Here is a 22,453-nt window from a genome sequence, read left to right as displayed (position 1 = left end):
TTGATTATGATACCTGACCTGTTAGCTACTTTACCTAAATTGTGCTAGCGTTAGCCCAACTGTGCACTGGTCGGTGTTGTGACAGGGCTTCAAATCAGCTCCAATGCAAACCAGTGGGTGATGTCACACTTTGCTACATCTTTATGTACAGTCCAACATATGGGCCAAACAGGAGAGCATTGCTTACCTGATTTCCTCAAGCTGATTAATGTGAGAAAGCATCCTTCGTATTTCATCTTCAGGCAAATTCACATCAAGGTCTACCACAGTATTCATAGCTATCTTCAGGGAAAACTCACTGAAACAGCTGTGAAAGAAACAGTTACACTTACTTTCTACAATAGATATTGTTTCTTCTCCAAATTTGTATATTATTTTAAAGAACAGACTGTGATGTTGAAAATTAAGTTTACCTTTTCTTGAACTTGTCACAGATCTTCTGGGTGGTCTGGACGTATTTGCCCAACTGATAGGCCAGCACTTCCACATTCTGAAGTCTGGGAAGGAAGAAGATGTTTCCATCTCTTTTAAACTCCAGGAGGAGTGGGCAGACCAGCTGTGCAGCAATGATGCAAACCTGAACAGTGTGAGGGCTGATCTCTTGGGGTAAATTCAATACTTGGTTCTCCTTAAACAGATGCAGTGAGGTGACTGCCAGCTTCTCCACTGCATCCAGGAAGCAGTCGAGCTTCTCCAGGCCTCCCAGAGTGTCCTTCAACACAGCAGCCAGCTCCTTCTCCAGCTCTTCACGCTTGCAGCTATCAGACTTTAGGGTCAACTTGCTTCTTATATATTCAGAAAAATGCTTGGTAATATAGCCGAAGCTCATGTTGATTTTGTCACCTCTGTCTTTGATATATGTCATCTTCCTCAACTCTGTATCCATTGAATCTATCCACTCAGGGAGCCTCTCACTAAATTCTTTTAGTGTGTAAATGTAACTGAGGGTATCTTTCATGTACTGGCACAAGGCCTCCTGTAGCTCCTCTCTGTAAGACAAAACAACATCCAGTGTGTGATTTCAAAACAAATTCAAACAATCAACTGGACTGTTATTGTGGAGTAAACCAGACCCCTACAGGTTTGCTCTGTACAAGGGCAAGGGAAAGATCTGGCAGAGCCACAGAACAGTACTTTTTTGCATTTGCTGACAAAAAAATATTCAGCACTGTTGTCTGTCAGCACTGTCATAAAGGTTCTGTATGTAGGAATCATTTTTTACCAACCCTGTTTACTAAACACTGGTAGGGTCAGTGAGCTGTGCCTGGAAAGCAACAAGCTGTTGTCAGGGAGCAACGCGCTGTGACCGGGGAACAACAGACTGTGTCCAGGCAGCAACGAGCTGCAGTTTTGTTGTGAAATGTGTGCTTATTATGACCTTTGGACTATCAACAGGAAAAACAAAAGCAATGTTATGCTATTGCTCTGGAGCTTGTTTTCTGCTCCTTTGTTGAGGAAATAATGTTGTTTCAGCTATGTGTGCTCAGGAGTGGGTGACTAGTCATTGTGCTAGCCTGGCATCATCACATTAATTCGCAAATGTGTATTAGTTTGGAACCTCTCAGTTCATTTTTGCATTTCCAAGGGGCATTATCAACAGGCTCAGACCAAAATGCCTCTGGATGCATTTGGACAGACCCTCATGAGTTTGTTTTCTTGGTAGTAAATATGGAAATTATATAGTCATTTAAACACAGACAACAATCATTGCATTAACCGTCACTGTAAATTCATCACACAGTTTAAAATAAATGTGATGATGTGCAAGTGCTTCCCAAGAAAAATGAGCCCAATCAGCCAGATGATGGTGCTGTAATTAAGGCCAAAAAACACAATTTTGGAAAGGCCACGCCCTAAGTCCGACTGACTTGAAATTTGACACTCAAGTCCAGCTCAATGTGCTCTACAAAAAAACCTCTCGACCATAAAAGTCTGCCATGATGTTTTTTTTTGTTTGTTTGGTTTTTTTTTGTTAATTTGGGTAATGTGAAAACCAGATATGTGAATGGACTTTTTTGGATTTTTTGGATCGATTCTATCAACACCAAATTGGGTATACAGCCTTGCAGGACTGAGATACACATTTCTGTTATACATGAGTAGGATCGGTCCAAAAACATGGCTACCATCAATCAAAAAACTTTGCAAAGGGTTTGGGCTTAGCAGGAAATTGGCCATGACTCGTTGATCATTTGTTGTGTGGTATCTCCCTTGTTATTAGCCGCAGAGTTATTGGATATGTTGATTATCAAGGCTGAGAATATTCATTCATTAATATTTTGAAAAATCCATTTGTCACCAGGCAGTTCACTGATGAGACAGCAATTCTCTCTTCTTAAAAATGCTTCCATATTGCCTAGTTTGATAAACTAGTCTGATAAATTTTCCAAAGCCTCAGGCCTACACCTAAATCTGAAGAAGTGTGAGTTACTTCCAGTTCATTCATGTGAAACAGGAAGTTAAATACCTTGGAATTGTAATTAATAAAAATGAAAGTGTTGGAGAAGTTAATTATTTAAAAAGAATTGATGCCTTGAAGTTATTCTTAAACCACTGGCTTTTAACAGATGGCTCAGTATTTGGTAGCTTTAATTTTGGCTGATTGAGCTGCTTCCTTCGATTGAGTGCGAAAAGGTTTGAAGCCACTAGCAGTTATATTTAGTGCATCAAGTAGCATTCACTCTTTTGTTTAGCCTTATTTGTTCTTCCGTACATCTAACTATAATAATAATAATTATTATTATTATTATAGTAGGCTATATAAGTGTTGTGTAGCTGGTCAGTAGTGGAGAATAATATTCTAGAATTCCCAGCATTCTCTGTAATGATCTTGGAAAAGTAATCTTTTCTTGCTATATTGCTTTGTTATAGACAGTTATGGCTTCTTTGTATATATTACAGTGAACACTGCTCTTCCCCTCTCTTTGAGAAGAGAGGATCTTTGCGCCTTGCCAGTATGACTCACTGTCAATTTCCGCAAGTTACATGCGTCGAGTGTCTTTTCAAAATAAGGCACTTTTGCGTTCAACGTAAATAAATTAAAAAAAAAGCAATATCACAAATACATTTACGAGTGCAAACTTTACACACATGAAACAAACTGTATTGAGGCCATTTACACTTAGCATTAATGATTAACTTAATAGTTACTGTATTATAACTATTTTTCAGGTTGTGAGTAAGTGAAATAATATATAAAACATATAAAAAATAGCCTAAATCTCAACTCAACCCTTTTTACAACAGTTGACACTCAATATCTGGTGCAATGTATTTTAAGTATTTTTCATATTTGTCTTACGTGTGCAGCACCTTGAGTTACAACTGCTGTATTAAAAGTGCTATACAAATAAATTAAACTTAAACATACATAAAAACAAATATCTTAAAAATACTAATGCCTGGGACACACTGGATGCGTGAACGTCAGCAGTGCGTGTGCATCGCTGAACTGCTGCGTCTCACACGCTTGCAGCGTCCACACAGGAAGCGTGTCTGCTGCATCGCTTCTGCCACTGGCAGCCCTATCTTTCTATCGTGTTCCCTGTTTATTTCTGCTAATATATCATCTGACACACAAACTACACATATGAACATATGAACCCAACTATAAACCAATATAACCAACTGAACTCCTTTTCCAATTTTCTAATAGTTTGCACCAATCTTGCAAAATGTCCTAAAAATTAAAATTAAAAAACTTTACACACCTGCAAATTACATAGAAAGTAACCAAATATTTTTCTAGAGGTTTGGAGTGTAGGTCTGAAAGATGTCCTCTAATCACTATACATACTTTTTTGACATTTTGCTGTTACTAAGGGCCTTTCCCTCATTTTCTGTGCAGTAGCAGCTTAAAGATTCAAACTTTACCTTGCTGCAGACATTTTTCTCATCTCTGTGTGCTGTCTTCAGTTCTTTATTAGGGCTTCATCATCTTATTACCTGCATGGACAAAAAAATAAATCAAGATTGCAAATCTGATTGTAGCTCGAGAAAAGAAAATGAAACCTAACACCAATTTCAGCTGAGTTTATTTAGGAGGCTGAGACTGTGTGTGGTGGTGATAAAAGGGTTTATCACTTTCCATGCAACAGCACACTTTCACCTGACCAACGCTGCTTTCTCCATGCTTCCTTTAAGTGCTGTCGGAAAAACACAAATAACTTGATATATCCAAAAACAATAATAAATACAACGGATATTTCTCCATAAGTATCCTCTGTAGGTTTAAACAGAAAATTAAATGAGGTCACCAATCTCCAGATAAGGTAGCTTACGTCACTGCTCAGTAACCATGGCAATTTGTACTGCAGAACTAGCCTTCTCTGTCAAGCTTCGTTTAATTTAGTCTGACGAGTAGGAACAGGCTCCTAAAAGACGGTTCTGTCAAGTGGAAATTTACGATGGAAAAACTGTGAGGGACATTTAGAAAAATACCTATCTCAGTTAATCTCCAATTTATTCATGGTCACCTTTATTTTGGAGTGATCCCTTTTATTTAAAAGCTTAACATTTATATTTTAAGAAATAAAAGTGTACCAACATTATTTTAGGGTTAGGGTTAGGTTATTTATTGATTAATTTATTTATTCATTCACTCATTTTGATCGAGCTGTGAAGACAAAAAAAAAAAAATTAAAGTCCAAACCATAACCTTCTGCTGTGCTTAAATTTATACAGTGGAAACCGCTTATAGTGACCACGGCTACAGTGATCAACTGCTTATATGGATCAAAAAGCTCGGGACAGAATCATTCCCATAGCTACAAATGCTGTTTAAATAATTTGCCTATAATAATAAAGAAGTCCACTTACAGAGTGCATTTTGGGCCTCTTCATACATGACAACATATGGAAAAACATTTTTAAACTATGGTAACGTTAATTCTATTTTTTGTACGTTACTCCCATGATAATCCCACCATTATTGCCTACTTGAGGCTGGTGCTGCGTGCACGCTGAAATCATGACGGGAAACATAAAGTCATTTTCTCTCAATGACAAACATAGTCTCTTCGAAGCTTATGAGAATAACAGGGGGGAAAGAAATCTAAGGAAAGGATCACCGCTCTATTCGCCTGCTCTGCTACTGGGGAAAAGAAGGAACTTGTCATTGGCAAAAGTCAGAACCCCTGCTGCTTCAAAACTGTACGCACACTGCGTGTCAAACAGCTGTACTGTATTCTGAAACAGTCAATAAAATTCAGTAAATAGTAAAACTGTCCGTTTCATGACTTTATATTCATGTAGGATAATAAATACACAAATGTCAATTAGATGGTATTCTGCATGAGAAATAAATTTAAAAAAATAATTGGTTATAATAATCATTCGCTTATAGTTATATTTGACCCAGACAGACGTGATCACTATAAGTGGTTTTCACTGTAATTAACCCCCTCTCCAGTTTCTTAACTTTCTTTCTTTAACTTTCAATGACAGTTGTAAATTGAACAGACATAGGCTACTGTGAAAGAGAAAATCTGTCACAGAGTAGCTCATTATGTAGTTGGTAATGGTAAGCTGATAAATTGGTTCTTTCAAGTTGCCTGCACCATGGTTTTAAACATACATCATAGCCTACTGATAATATAGCCACAGGCAGTGATCAGAATGTTCATTTATTAACAGATAAGGATAAAACCATAAATAAGGACAAACACTGCTCTTCACTTTCCTGACCAGATTGATCCTACCTGTCTGGTGGATCGAACTATCAACCTTTATGTTACAAACGCGCTCCTATAACCTTTAGACCATTACTAGCCACCTATGTAGGCTCGTATATAGCCTATGTATTTATGATTTTTATTTGTCAGAAATTTTGTGCCAAGCCATCTCCTTCGACTTGTTAATTGCGACAGTATTGTCCTTTTTGGTGATGACTCCTTTATATTCTTCATATAGTTCCATCAGCAGGGTTTGTTCAGCTGCTGAGAAGAACACCTCTCTAGTTTTCCCTTTTATTTCGACTATAGTATTATCGTCTTATCGACAATCGACTGCTCTGGGTTGTTTATATATTCCATGCGCGTTCACAATGCAAGCTTATTCAAGCGGGCTAGAATTAATGTTGACTAGACATGGCAAAACTGTGTTAATAGAACGGCTTGAGCTTCAAGTGAAAGTTGACCTTAATTCTAGCTAGGCTTTTTCAAGCGTAGCTTTCTTTAGCTGCGCTGATGGACCCCTCTGGAGTCTTGACCCCTTCATACTTTCCTTCTTCATGCACCTTGGAAATAGGTGCCAGAAATCCCTACTCTCATTTACATTTTCTGCATTGCTGTGCCAAACCTTATCCTTAAAAGAGGTCAAAATAAGCGAAAAATGGTTTTAGGTGCTCTTTGATGTGTAAAATAATGACAACAACAACAACAACAACAACAACAATAATAATAATAATAATAATATAAAAGTTAAAGTAATATAAAATAATATTTATATTATAAATATTTTAACAAGACTACTAAACACAAGATTTCTCCTACTTCAGTGTAAAGTCCATTCTCAGTATATGTGCACTGATGGCTTCAAGTTTCCACATCACACTTTCGTAAGTTGTATACTGGACCAGGATTGGCTTCAAAACTATTTGTGAGATCAAAAATCATGCTCGTAGGCCTGCCCGTTGAAATCAGATTTTCTTCTAGTGTCAAACTCAGCACATACATCATTCTGTACAGTGAAGCTCAAACATTGAACAGTAGGAATAAGAAGAAAAACACATTTTTGAGAGGAGGGGACTTTAAAATAGATTATGAAATATATTTAGATGATGTAATAGATTAAACACTGCTGTGAAACCTGCTGGAGATAAGCTGGTAGAAACTTACATGAGATGACCTACTGTAGCCTATATAAAAGTGCTGCAAATATGCTGTGAACAGCGGTAAGCCACTCAAGATGTTTCACTTTACAGCCCAGAAGTTTTTCACAGAACATATGCACCTCATTAATCTGTGATTTAAGTATCATAGACTCGTCATAGCATTCATGTCACTGTTTTCTGCTTCTTTCTTCTCTTTTTGCTACATGGCAGTGTTGGGCAGTGGTGTTGATACAAGTAGCAGCATTACTAGTTTCACTACATTTCTCAGAGGCGTGGTAGTAGCTGTTTCATGAATCAAATAGCTTTTATTTATTTTATACAAAACACACTTAGTCACTGAGCTACTAAATTGATCATATCAGCAAAAATGTTTACCAGATTTCAGGACCACACAACCACACTGTCATATGACTGTAGAGAGAGAGTCCCCTGCTGGATATCTGTGGTTATAATTCCCAATTACATTGCAGTCAGAGTTTTGTGCATTCATTTATTTTACAAAAAGATTTTCATTACAGTTTAACAGCAACAACTGAGAAGTTAAGTTATTCCTCCAAGGTTAAATTATAAGTTTTGAACAACTGCCTATTGTACACACTGAGTTTTGTTGTTGTTGCTGTTGTTGTTTTAAGTTTATAGAACAACTAAATACATAAAATTCCAAACTTTAATACTGTTTTTATTGTATAAATTGATTGAAAATTTGCAGTGAGATTTATAATAGCATTAAGGCAGAATATATTTATCCCTCAATTGAGTGACAATCTTATCAATCTCTAACACTGTCATTGTTAACCAGACACAATTACCCTAGCAATGCATGAACAATTAAAACAAACAAGATGGGTATTTAGGAACTACTGCAACTCAGCCAATTCAATAGTTATATTTAGGACCAGCTGCTACTTAGCCAGCTCTTTAGGGACTTAAGGCTTGCAGGTAACCCATTCCACATAACTGCTACTGAATATAAAAACGAGTCCTTTCCCATACAGCTTTTGAATCTGCATGGCACAAAATTAGTGGAGCCCCCTCTAATGGGATAACTGTGGACCACGCTAACCTGAGAAAAAAAAAATTACATAGATATTTGGGTATCACATTATTGACAATCCTGTGGACAATATACATTTTACTATGTGATACTCTCTCCTCCACTCTGGGAGAAGATGATGGAAATTAAATTTCAAGAACATTTCTATCTATTAAAGTGAATATTCTAGCAAGAAAATTGTTTTTTTGATTGATCTTTGAGAGAACTGTTAACGCCATACGCTCTCCAGATAGTTTATTGTCTAATATATACCTTGAGTAAGTAATGGATTCCTTGACTGTCACTTACTACCACTCTGAACCCAGACCAGACATCTTTAGTTTTGTATTTGACCCAAAGAGTATTGACTCTGTTTTGCTGAGATGGAGAGACAACTTGTTTTATGCAAACCAGATGCTAACTTTGCGGGGTTCTGAACCAAGTAATTTTCTTCTCCTAATTTATCATGATGAGAGACTAGGAGAGCTGAATCATCTAGGTAAATGAAAAGATTACAATTACAGGCTGACTTCATGTCGTTGACGTATAGCAGAAAGAAAAGGACCTAAAATGTTCCCCATGTGGGTCCCCACATATTAGTGGTTGTGGTATGGACATGGCTCCATTTACATCCATCCATTTACAAGCTTGATCAAAAGAATATCATGATTTACAGTATCGAATGCCTTTTGGACATCCAACATAACCATGCTGCAATACTTTCCCACATCTACTTCTTTACTGATATGATCTGTTAGATAGAGCAGACTGGTATCTGTAGAATGAGATTTTATGAAATCAGATTGGAATTAATACAGAACATTGTATGATGATAAATAACTATCTATTTGTTCATGTTGGACCTTTTCTTTTACCTTTGATAATGAACACAGGATGGAGACAGGACAATTGTCACAATCATCACCATTGTATCTAATTTGCATCCCTTTTTGTATAGAGGGTCTTGTCTGAAAATCTGGTGGGAATGTTATCATGACCTGTTGTCTTAGAAGGTTTCAGGGCCTTAAGCTTTTGAAGTACATTATCGTCAGACACTTTTACAAAAGGAAATGCATCAGCCTGGACTTCTTTCTGTTTGTAAAACAACTGTAAATGTCTTTCTTTCTCGCACCCTGACTGACTAGGCAACTTATCATTGGATTCACTTCATTTCTAAGTGTTTTATATTCGTTGAACAACTGCTTTTCCTAGATTTCCTATATTTGATGAAAAGTAAAAGTAAGTTTTTGACGTATTGGCCTTTAAATTATCAGCGTTAATCCAAGGTTATGTTCTGATTCTTGTTCTGACTGATTTAACTGGGGAAAGTTTATCAACAGCTGCCAGAAACAATTATTTAAAATATCCCCAAGCTTTATCCACCTCTACACATTTAGATACCAATCCATATCCCTTAAAGATCTAGTCAGTGCCTCACTGCTGTAGTCCTTTAGAGATCTGATTTTGATTGAGTTATGACAATTAAATACATACTTCTGAATCTTCCATGTGCAAAAAATAACAGAATGATCACTTAGACCATAGTTTATAACCCCACTTTTTGAGATTTTGGATTGGTGTGATACAAATACTAAGTCAATGATGGTTTGGGTAGAAGCACAAACCCTTGTGAACTGTGTAATCTGCTGATATAAATTAAATAGGTGGCAAAATATCCTTAGAGCTTTGCAAATAGAACAGTCTTTCTTTAGGACATTAGTGTTCGCCAATCATACTCAGATAGACTTCAGATTTAACAAAGTCAACAGAGTTTGCACAGGTCTCTTCTTATAGTTCATAGAAGTTGTTTCGTTCTGGCAATCTGTAACAATACTGCTGTGTAATAAGTAATGTAATTACTTATACAATGAGTAATATTTAATCATTAATTAATTAGTTTTCAAGTAACTTGCCTAAGGTGTCCATGTCAATAACACTGAACACAAAATTTCATAACATGCTGATGACTTAATCCTTTTCCTTACTGAAAAATCAAAATCTGCCACACAATTGCTAAATTTAACAAAACAATTTGGAAGATAGTTTTTAAAACTATTAAACAAACAGAAGTCAGTGTGAACAAACATAATGACAAGGTCATATTGCACATTAAGATCAGTTCATGTCTGTGGCTTATCTTATCTCATTAGTCACTTTTCAGAGTTAAGAATACTGATGGCACTTGGGATCAGGGACTTTTTGAATACATGTTCAGCTGCCAAAGGGATTCTTTAGCGTCTCCTGATGCTCAAAGACTCAAACTGGCTGAATAGAGGATAGTAGCTCTATGCCAAGATATCCCTTGCTTTCTTCATTGTCCTTTCCATTAAGAGTTGAATCAAGGACTTTTGGAGTTAACAACTACTCTGCTGGTGCTAGTTCTATCACTTGCTCACTAACAACGATGGTGCTGAGATTTATAAATATAAGAGAATATAAAGCCACTGTGAGCATTTTTAAAAAATATATTACAGAGAAGCTCACCTGGAAGTCAAGAACTGTAAAAAGATATCTGTGTTGTTCCACAGTTTTAAAATGTTAGCCATAGAGTGAAATTGGTACTATTTTTACATCTTGTTTTGTACAGATAATATATTAATTACTAATTAATTAGAGCTGAACTAATCAATATTGTTCAATTAACAGTGAATCAAATCACTATGGAATTAACAGTGAATCAAATCACTATGCACTATGTGAAAGGTTTACATATTTTTTTGCCTCCATTTGAAGATGCAGTAAAGATGTGACAGAAAATGAGAGGATTAACCTGCAACAACATTCACCACCTGGAGTCCTAGCAGGGACGCTGGTATCATACAACATGGGAAGCATTTTAACCACCAGGTCAATACAACATCAAGGGCCTGTATAACGTGCATTTGCTCTTTGGTTACACAACAAATTTTTCGTCCAATGTTTTTCTCATCTTTTCAGTGATCTGGCTTTACAAGACTGGTTTGCTGCTCATGTATATACCCCTCCCACCACATTTTACCTGAGTTCAACCAATACAGGAATGATTTTCAACATTAAGTATATCACTGGCATCCATATAAGCAGGCTACCTTCCATCAGGCCATTGATGAAGTATATTATGATTTCTGTAATTTCATTGCAACTTCCTTGTGAGATTTGTTTTGTTGGCCTTTGTCCACCCTGAAGTTAAGTCAAGCTCCATGTATTTTTCATCTCATATTGTACATAAATTCAGCCATCACAATATTCATTATCTATCTCCATGGCTCCTTAGTAGATGGGACTTCTCAAATTGTGTCTTGGCCACCCCTAAATGGGTCATAACAATTATCCTATTAATCCTATTATAAATAATCCTGTGTTACACATTTTACAGCAAGTTTAAATGGCAGAGGATCTTGCACCTTTCTGCTCTTTATTTTTGTTTTGTTTGTTTGTTTGTTTTTTCAGTCTATCTGATGACTCACCAGTGTTTCTGGAGGAAAGGGTTTGTCTGGATCTCTGACAGTTTATAGAATCAACCTTTACTGCTGCTGCTGCTACTAAATGATAATATTTAACTTGCAAAACAAATCAGGATGGTGGTGATTTCCACTTTAGCTTGTCTCACTTATTTTAACCATGATAGTTATACAAGACACTGTTTCCTGATTCTTTGTGTGTGTATCAGGTATTACTCATGTTGTGGAGACATAAATCTGTTTACTGTCACATTATAGAGACAAAAATCAAGTCCCCACTACGTAAATCATTACATTTTAGGATGAAGACTTGATGTAAGGTTAAAGTAAGGTTAGATTTAGGGCAAGGAAGTTAATGTAAATTAATGTATGTGTATATGTGTGTGTGTGTGTGTGTGTTTGCGTATGTACAACATATCTGAACTGACAGCACAGTGAGGGGCCCTATGGTTTCCACGATGTGGAAAACACGGACGGAATTGCGGAATTTGATAATAAAAATGGAATCAACTGCAAAACGTGGAATATCGTGGAATTTGCCAAAATTAAGGGTTAATCAGGGTTTTCCCTTCAGCACATAAGCATTTTTTTTCACAGCAAGAACAGAAAAAAAACTATGCTGAGAGTTTCTAAAGCATCTTGGTGTGATTTTGGTGGCACACTGCTGCAGCTTCTGTCCTCTCATGTCTGCGTCTGTGTTTCACTGAGAGCAGAGATCCGCAGTAAAACCCGGAGCGGACTTTAGAGTTCTCACTTCTTCATGCAAATGTCTGAGTGTACTGTGTGTTGAAGCTATGATTACGTTTTGGATAACTACTTATTGAATTGAAATTTTATTCAAACACCACATGATTGGACACTTTTTGATGACAAAATGTGCTTAAATCATAAAACACGGAATTTGTGAAAAAATCAAACAGAATCTGGAAAACATTAAAACGGAGCTCATAAGGCCCTACATGACCTCTACTGAGAACACTTTTTTTTTCATTCAGTGGAAAACAACTTATTTAGACTTCCAGACATTACTTAGTGTAATGATGGTGTTTCAATTTGAGTCTGATTTTGTATTTAATTATTTTGAATATGAGGATGCATTGTGCATGTATGTAATTTATTCATGTATTAATTTATTTATTTGACTCTCTTTAAGCTCAAATCTATATAAAATATTTAATTAAATATAGACTTGAATACCTAAAAACTGATTATTACAAACAAAAATTAAGCAATTAGGCTTTTATTAATGAACACAATCTGATTATTAGTTTTTTTGTTTATTAAACTTGAATTTGAAATTGACCATCAAGAAACTGTAAAATCACTACAGGCTGCTATGAAACGTTTCCTTTTGTTGAGACATTTAGACTCAAGTGGGTGTTTGTTTGAATTTATCTCAGTATTAACATCTATATCAACACCATCTTCACCTCCACCTGCTTCACTCTGAACTGATGCTGCTCCGTCTTTCTCTCTCTCTCCACCTGTTGCAGTGACTTGTGTTTATTTTTTGCGACTTTGATTTGTCTCATCACTTCATCTCCTTTTTGTTTCCTTTGAACATGTTTATTTCATACTAATGTATTAATAAGATTAGATTATGCTAAAGATTATAGTATCATAATTCTACAATAATTACATTAATATTTTGAGTTTATCTCAAACATTGGAGATGAACCGTGGACAAAGTAAATATTTTGTAACAGAGTTCATGTTATCATTTCTTTTCTGGTGATTTCACATAAATCCCATTGTTGAACTGCATCTATGAGTTCTCCTTCCTGGTTCAGACCTTCATAAATGTCTCTTGGTTAAAACTAAATGTACTTCAATAAATGTAGGTAATGTGAGTGGGAGTGTACCTGTAGGCTCTCGTCCATCTGTGTCCATCGTAGTCGAGGTCAGTGTTTTCTCTTCATTCCCCTGCTCTTCAGAATCTAGACACACAATTATATATCATCTTTTTGTTTGACAGAACCAGTCCATCTTAAAAAATATATAAAATGCAATCCATTAGTCAGTCAAGACACTGTACATAATGCAAATCATTACTAACTGGATACACTTATGATCAACTTCAAATTATATTGTGAAAAAATGCTTTCTGTCACATTTCAATACAAAACAGTCAAATGGTTCCAGCATACTGAGGTTCACTGACACCTGACATCAGACTGCAGGAGACTCTGGGACGGTTTCATGCATCTGTTGTATTTATACTTGATGTAGAAATCAAAAGTATTTGATACAACTGAACAACAGGTTTCTATTTACCTTTATCTCGGGTTCTGAGGAGGAGTGCAGTGAAGAGATATCTCAAAACACATTAAGTGTGATAAGTTATGTAACAAGTTATGTTGAGAATGTGGGGGATAGTCAACTCCTACATATCTGTAAAATTATTCTTAAGCAGGTGTAAACAGCCATGATTAATCATCAGTCTGTTTAATCACTGCTTCACTTCTTTGTAGTTATCAGGACTTTTTTCACATATTTCAAATCATCACTAACTAGATACAGTTATGATCAACTCCAGATTATATTTTGAAAAAATGCTTTCTGTCACATTACAAGTTCAATACAAAACAGTCAAATGGTTCCAGCATACTGAGGTTCACTGACACCTGACATCAGACTGCAGGAGACTCTGGGACTGTCTCATGCATCTGTCATATTTATTCTTGATATAGAAATCAGAAGCATTTCATACACCTGAACAACAGGTTTCTGTTTATAAATTAATGGGAACTCTGCTGCCAGTTCTTTACCGTTTTTGTTGGAAAAATCTATAACAGTGTAGGCTGGCTGCTTACTAATCCACAACAGTTTGTTTTCTACGTCACATATTAAAATAAAATTCTGGGTGTTGGGTAGTTGCCAAGTTTCCCTGGAAGTAGATCCTTATGCAGTTAGCTACAATAGCTAATGCAGGGACATCATTTCTGTCATTATTTTCAGTCACACTGAGATAAACATTTGAAATAATTTGAATCATGAATCATAACATCTAATGATTAAAACTCTAACTTTTCAAATACTGTGCTGTGAGTCCGGCCTGTCAATGAAACATGCCATTAAAGGCGCAAGTCCCAACGAAATGAATGTGGCAGCAGTAAATAAGGAAGGCCCATAATTAATTAATGACATTGCGACATCTAGTGGTGAAAGCTAGACGTCATCCCAAGGACCTTAAAATAAAAAGGTTGGAGTTGCATTTAATTTATATGGAGGCTCTTTTTTGGACTCTTTTTTGTGGCATAGCAAAAAATGTGAAAAGCAGAGTTTTAACTGAGCTAAACATCCCTGTATTAAACCGTTTTCATGTCCTAACAGTCCTATGTAGGTTTTGACCCCAGTAGTTTCTTACAATATAGTGATATTAAATTGGGTCATATTGTCATGGACCACCGCCATGTGACATGCACACAATTTCAAACCAAGATGGAACAAAAGAGAAAAGGTCTCAACTACCAAATAATTATTTATTTTTCACATAGAGGTGTTTGCTTTTGCCCACATTATTCCTAGTCAGGGGGGAAATGTGCGTCCATCTGTACTCAGGGATGACCTAACCTTGAACTAAATAACCATGAAAAACTATTATCTTCACAGGGGGGCTGGGCTCTAAGAACACAGCAATAATAATAATGTTGATAATAAAACTACTTTGAGACTGCACAGCATACAGTGCATTTTCTGCTGAATGATAGATTGTTTAAAGCTGACCTTTACCACTTGCATCATTCTATTGACACTCACCCTTGCAGCCAGACTGTGGTGTTGGTGGAGTGTCCTCTACTTCTGCACCATGTAGATCAACAAATGAATCTTCATCACTGACGTCCTTAACAAACAAGAATAAGAATATGCATGTTCAGGTGTGTTAAATGAACCCATCCACTAATTAACAATTTTGTAATTTTATTTAAATTTATCTTCTGAAGATGTACAAGGAGCAATTTACCTCCATTGTTGATTTTATTACCAAAGTATTATAAATATCCCACAAAGTTTAAAATACAATGCTGCCTGCTTGGCTATGGACCAAAACCAGAAAATCCTAGCACAAACCCGACCCAGAACCACTGCACACATGGACATATATGGACCATTTATACCACTGGCGGACTCGGGGGGGGGGGGGGGGGGGGGGGGGGGGCAGGGGGTCAACCACCCACTCCTCCCACCCCGACCCCCACCACCAACCCACCCCAGTGCCCCTGAGGACAAAAAAGTATCACAAAAGTGCCCTCTAAGATGATCCTACTGTAATGCAAACCGTATAAAATGCCCCCTAAGGTGCCCACGCAAAGGAGGAAACATACCAAAGGGTAAATCAGGATTAAGTGCCCTATAGAGTGTCTCTCTATATGTGACCACCTGGAATTAAGTGCCCTGTAAAGAACAGCCACAAGATATAATGCAGTTTCCTATAAGTTGTCATTATAATAGGGGTGAGCTGGAGCTTCTGTACGGTGCCCTTCTAGTTCCCATAAGTCTAACATACTCAAGTGCAGAACTGAGTGCCCTTTCAATGAAAAAAAGGTATTTAGTGCCCTTTAGACTGGCTGACATTATTCCATTCAGTTGATTTTGGTACAGTACTACTCAGTAGTTTGCTCAGTCACACCCCCTTTAGATTGTTCCATTGCCTTTGGGTCAGTACAGTCTGAGCTGCCAGTGACAACTGCATCAGTCCAGTGATCATTCTCCAATCTGAAGGTGATCAAGACCCAGTTTAGAAACAGATGTGGAGAAAGAAGGTTCTCAGATCTTCTGTTGTTCAAGAGGAACATCACAACTGACCATAATGAGGTCATTAACATTAACAAACTCATGGCCAAAAGAATTCTCCTTTGATTTCACCAATCTAGCGGCTGAAAACAGCTAATTCTCAAAATGTTTATAGTTCCATGTTTTTATTACAGATGTGTCTGAGAAATAAACATTTAAAACTTTACCCATTCAGAGACGTTTGCAAAATTAATGTTTAAAAAATCCTTTTTAATACAGAGGTGTTGTTTTCCTTAGATCCTGAATCACCCTATAAAATGTTCATTTTAATTGGAGATGTAGCTTTTTTACCAACATGCATCATCGCTCTCTGCTGAAGGGGCCCATTGGGTGTCCTTTATATTTTTTCGCCCCTGCACCTCAGACAGCCTGAGTTCACCACTGATCTCTACACTTGCTAATCTTGTACAGTGTCATGGGAGGCTGGAGTCTTATTGATTTTGATCTTGAGCTACAGCTTACTGAATACACTGACTTGTTTTTTCAACAGCTAACAGCAGTAGTGGGAGCTATCGTTCAGCAGTAATGACATCATTTCATTTATTATTGACAGTAATATCTTGTTCATGGACACGTCCCTGAAGAAAATATGAATATGAAAATGACTCATACATATGAAAATGAAGACAAAATGTATGAGTCATATACGTTGTAAAATATGCAATTTAAGAGGGCTGTATATGAGCTTGCACTATTATGGCCATTTTCACACAGCTTTTTTTTTTTTTTACATTATATCTATACTTTATGCTATGTAAATGCGACTTTAGTACCACATATAATTTGTTTTGTAGTGTAAGTACAGTGTTGTATTAAATCCATATGAATGGACATAATTTTAGACAGAACACAGCTGAAAATGTTGCAGCAAATATGATTTTTCTCATGTAAGTGTGTTTTATTTGGATCTAGACTGTTCTGTCTAAAAAAGAAAATAAAGAGAAGGAAAAAAAATCAATATCTGATCATTTGAGAAAGAATTGGGGTCGATCATAGTGAACCAAAGTAAAATCAGGTTTGTCAATAAAAATACTGAAAACAGTTTCAGAAAAACATTTTCTCTGTGCATGATTCAGCAAATGCTAGGCTGAGGTTGTCACAACATGCCAAGGTTGAACAGGAGGAGCCCTCCGTATCACATTAATGATGATTAATAATCTATTGTACAAATAGCTATACATTGTTCAACTTGTTTTTCAGGCACATAACAGAAAAAACACTGACAAAATAAAAGTATAACCCACCTTTGTAGAAGAGATTCTCTCGTGTTAAAAATACATTCTTCTATCCAGGAGTTGGTTTCAGTCATGCAGTCTTCAGTTGTTAAGGCGTCTATCTGTCCTGCAGATGCAGTGCAGCATCTCCCTGCATGTGCCAAGGTGGTCCTGCATCACAGCCCTTTTATTCTGTTGTGAAGCTACTTTCACTTTTGGTTTGCACATAATGATCATCTGGTTTCTCGGAAACAGAACGTCCATTTACAGTAAATCACCTGATAAAACTTAAAGCCGTCTTAGTGGACAAAGTTGTTTTCCCTGCTGTGTCGCAGAATTAAGAAAATTTAGGAAAACCATGTAGAGACCATGAGAATCACGCAATGCTGATTTCATCTCAGTTTCTCCATAAAATTAAGGAATTTAAAGTATCAAGGTAAAATAAATTCAGGGTTACATTTTGTTTTATTTGCCTTATATGTTGACATAAACCCCCAGTAACTACTAGCGGTGTGCCCAAATACAAATACGTTATTTGGCAAAGCACAAATAGTGGATGTTTTTACGAATATTTGTTTCATACAAATATTTTAAAAATCATTTGTTTTCAGGGAGAAAAAAAAGACATGTCAAATACCAGCGCACAGGTTGATTAGATCGCTATCTCAGTCTCTCTCCTCTGCTCCCTGTTACATCTATCAGCAGGTCTCAACGAAGGGAGTCACATCCACCTGCTACATGACGCACATTTCCTTATTTGGACATTACTCCCAGAGATGGGGGTGTTCCCCAGAGATAAAGCTGAACTACTGACACACGCAAAGTGCTCCCAAGGGACTCTCCATAACTCATTGTTCCACGTCTCCTTTCCCCAAAGTTAGGTTGTAAAAAATAGAAAATTAATGAAAAGTGCAAAGCAATAATCGCCTTTGAAGTTCTTCCCTACATGTTACACGCTGTGCTGTCTCTGTGTTATGGGTGTATAAATAGGTAGAGGTCTGTTTGCAATGAGGCGATGAGTAAAGTTTTAGATCAGTAGTCAGCGCAGTCGTCTATGATCTGGGAGACTCCAGTTCAACACTCGGTGTGGGGACCTCCTTCATAAGGTAGTTTATTCATGAACACTTATTGTAACACTTTAATTTTCTAAAATTAAAAGCGTAATAAAAACAAAAACATGATTTTTAAGCCTCTTCCCACTTATATTCGAATACAAATACAAATAATTTTGCTGCCTCAACAAATACAGATACAAATACAAATACTGGGCCCTCTGGACATCCCCAGTAACTACAACAAGTTTTTGGTGATGATGTTGGGTGGGTGTAATTTGTAACAACTTATTGAGCCAGTTATCAGCGATCTTGCTAGCTCAATATTAGCTCGTAGCTAATGCTTGTTGTGCAGCTGGCAGCAGCAGCGAGTAATTAATTTTGTTTTGTGTCAATGTATATTTTCTGCAACTTCTGCTGTGAGAGTTGGCTGTGGAGAATGCCACTGTGTTTGTTACCAGGCCAGAATAAATTTAGATCAGAGCCAAAAAGTGACAGTGTGTGTATTGTCCTTAACACAAAGCAAGAGAGAGAGTACACCACTGCTACACACAGATACACCCATTGTCTTTCCCAACCCAATCACCAGAACAAAACGTTGCCATTGTACGTTTCTGCAAAACCACAGATACATTGAATGTCTACATTTCAATGTTGGCCATTATCTGTTGAACAATGATGTTTTATGATGTGACAACACAGTGGTAAAGGTCTGGTTAGATTAGGCACAAAAACCACTTGGTTAGGGTTAGGGAAAGATCATGCTTTGGTTTAAAATAAAAAAACGAAATAAATAAAAACGGCTGCAAATGTCCCGACATCTCACTAAAAACACCTAGTTTTGTCAGTTGAAACGGGCAGCAGGCATCGGTTTTGAGGTGGTCTTGAAACGTGCTCTCTGCTGATTTCCAACTTTCTGCCAACAAACTTCCTAACCATCCACCGACCCCTCATCCTCCTCATAAGAAAGTCGGGTCATATAGATCTCATGTGAATAAGTCACTTTAGAAATGTTGATATGACATGTATTCTGGAAATGTTAAAATGTTGATAGAATACGTATTGTTGAAATGTTAATATCCTACGTATTATATGTGTTGAAACGTATATATTTAACGTATCTGTGGTTTGCAGAAATATACAATGCCAACGTTTTATTCTGGCGACCAGGCTGGTCTTTCCATTGTAACTGTGCCGCAGGAAGTTCTGCTTTTCCCGTGAGCCAGTTTACTGAAGGAGGTAACCAGCTTTCCGTACACGTGTATTTTCCCCTGGCCAAGTTTGAAGATCCTCCCCTCGCAGAACGAGCTGTGACTTTTCCCTGTGTTCAGCCAAGCATAATTACTGGATCTGAAGAAGCGAGACCGCTGTTGCAACCCAGCGCTCTCCTATTTGAAAAGGATTTCTTCAAGAGGACACGGATAACTTCTGTGCCCCACTGCCTTCCGACTGAGTCGACTCTCCTGTGTTTTCTCGCTGCCCACCGAGAAACCAGCTGCTGTTAACCCTCAAGGAAACGAGGAACGGCACTGCCAGGACCCAGTGGGTCGGAGGACCCGAGCTGGACCCCACTGATGGACACATATCTGATCACCTTCTGAAGCGACCTAAGTAAGAGGCTTACGTCTAGGCAGATACAGTGTTGCATTGTGTGTTTTGTTAGCTTTATAGCTTGTTAAGCTTTATTGCTACAGTTGTTGTGAACTGACAGAACAGCGAGTCCTTTGTTCTGCTAAGCTCCAAAGAGCATTGATGTTTGCTGCTTGTTTAGTTGTGTTCACAACGCTTAGCTAATTTGTGTTGTCCCTGCTGTTATATTGTGCCACTGCAAGCAAGACAGCAGGTTGGTTTGTTGGTCCAAAGTCCAGACAACATGTGTTACAGACTACCATCCATACGCGCGCTTTTCTGTGTGACAAAGCAACTACTGCTCTCTCCCCACGGTCGCGGGACTCCACCATGAGCTGGCGTTTCTTCCTCTTTTCTCTCTCTTGTTCCTAACCCTGTTTACATGCACATAAACACTCACGCCCCTTTGCACATCTGGTGGGCAGATAACGTGGGACACAGTGGCGCTCTGCTGATAGCACACACAGCAAATTGGGTGATTGCAGAGTTGCCGACCTCCGGCTGGTGCCATCGTGCAACTAGAGACCTGTGCTGAGTAGGCGCCACCATCTTAGCCACTGACTCTAACCAAAACACTGTGGTCACATCCGCCATTTGATTCTCCCATGACATGACTTCCTCCTATAGTCACGTACACCATCTTGTCTCTCGCATGACGTCCTCATCCCAGATTACGTCCGCCATCTTGTCACCCACACACACACTCACTCACATACACAAAAACACACACACATACATTCACCTGCATGTGTGTTTAACCGTGTACAGCTGTTGTTTTATGTATGTTTTGCTCCGGTAGCACTAATTGTACAGTAATTTGATCACTAAAGCATTTGTTAATTGCATTTATTCTTCCTGAGGTTAATAAATTCTATTGTACATTTGTCTGTTGTGATTATTGTGTTTACTTGTTGTGATAAGAGGCTGGTTGAGAGAGTCAGAGCTTGGATTCAAACCTTTTCCATTGGTCCTGGTTTCTGGGTGGTGCCCCGTTATTAATTTGTATTCACAATTTTATTGATTTAATAATTAATAACTACCTTTGATGATTATTAATTATTGCTAATAATCAAACATGCTCCTCCCAGCCCTGACAAAGGCATCAAGACTAAATGTAAAAGCAACATAAGGCAATATAAAAACATTAAATAGAAATAAAAGTGTCAAATAGAAAACAAAAATAAGTTTAAATAGAATAAGACCGGAGAAACAGGAGAATAAAAATTATAGTGCTGTCTAAGATATTAATCAAAAGCCTCAAATTTGATTTAATAAAAAACATCAGCAAACAGAAGTCTTCAGCCTTTTTTTTTAATAAATTTATTTTGCAGAAGACTACAACACAAATCAAAGAAAATTCCACCTGGATTTATTTGAAATTTTAAAATAAAGTGCTGTTTAGACATGAATGACTTTTTAAGTTACTAAACAAAATTGAATTGACTAATTAATATAAGCCACTGTAGAGATGCCTTCAATTATTCATGTTTTCTACCTTCAGATTTATGTTCATACTTTACCTACATGGATCTGGTTGCCCTGCTTCAGGCATCAGTTCAGAATTGCCTCCAGAAAGACTGTTGTTAGTGACTCATATCTAAACCCAAATTTTTTTTTTTTATTTTTTTTTTACAGTTTTCAGCGGTGATCCAGAATGAAAATCTACAGAATTTAGCAGAATGTTTTTTGCTTGTCATGTGATAGACAATATTCATTTAAGATAAGAAAGACTGTTTTTGAGCAAAAATAAGCATACACAATGCATTAAACAACCTAAATTTACCTCAAGCAGGCTGAAAGAAATATTTAGTAGATTTTGGTAGAACCTTTGAATTTCAGATTTTATTTCATCACAAACAGTTCAAAACAAAACATGAACATTTGTTGGAAAAGTCGACCAGCATAAAATGCAGGAAACATGGCCACTAAATGTTCAATGTGGAGCAGAGAGAGCAAAAATTAATTTATATAATATAATTAATTAATCAACTCCCAACAATTAACACTTGAAGTGTTAATTGTTGGGAGGAGAAAAACACATGAAAGGACGTCTCAGTATTTGTACATGAATCAAAAATTAATTTGCATCAACATGCAAACATTTGAACTGATGACAATTTCTTTACTTTAATCTCCAAGAAAACATTAACAACTGTTTTCATTGTAACATGTCACATTTTGTAAGTAATGTTAAAGAATAAATCTATAAAAAAATGTTAAAAAGTAGTAAAACGTGTTACAAAACAGTATCTCATTAGATGACCTTTGAACTACATAGGCCTTCATCATCATCATCATCAATACGTTTTTACTTAAAATAATTAAAAAAAAAAAAAGAAAGAAAAAACATGGTAAATATTTAAAAGTCTGAGTAATTGTTTCTGTTCAGCTTCAGAAAGGCACCAAAAGGCAGTTGTATCAATATTTGTTATTGATTGACTGGTAATAACCATTAGAAA

The 22,453-nt window shown here is 36.9% G+C and overlaps 1 protein-coding gene and 1 long non-coding RNA gene across 4 annotated transcripts in view; one reads left to right on the top strand and one right to left on the bottom strand.

Moving 5' to 3' along the window:
- The window catches only part of LOC122986704 (up-regulator of cell proliferation-like), a 60,387-nt gene extending 42,781 nt beyond the window's left edge, over positions 1-17,606 (bottom strand). For 2 of the 3 annotated variants that reach the window (XM_044358032.1, XM_044358040.1), the window contains exons 1-4: positions 13,168-13,218; positions 3,874-3,945; positions 414-989; positions 188-307 (exon numbers count right to left, since the gene is read on the bottom strand). In XM_044358032.1, the coding sequence (XP_044213967.1) occupies positions 188-307; positions 414-989; positions 3,874-3,896 (719 nt within the window). In that variant the 5' untranslated portion in view covers positions 3,897-3,945; positions 13,168-13,218. Of the gene's footprint in view, positions 1-187; positions 308-413; positions 990-3,873; positions 3,946-13,167; positions 13,243-17,343 lie in introns of those variants that run through there. The other variant, XM_044358026.1, reaches the window with a different exon arrangement.
- The window catches only part of LOC122987791, a 61,815-nt gene that overhangs the window by 31,926 nt on the left and 7,436 nt on the right, over positions 1-22,453 (top strand). The gene's annotated exons all lie outside the window — the stretch shown is intronic.

This window comes from Thunnus albacares, chromosome 1 (assembly GCF_914725855.1).
Source record: "Thunnus albacares chromosome 1, fThuAlb1.1, whole genome shotgun sequence".
Taxonomy (NCBI): domain Eukaryota; kingdom Metazoa; phylum Chordata; class Actinopteri; order Scombriformes; family Scombridae; genus Thunnus; species Thunnus albacares.
Note: the sequence above shows the minus strand (reverse complement) of the source record. Positions and strands in the feature narration are given on the sequence as shown.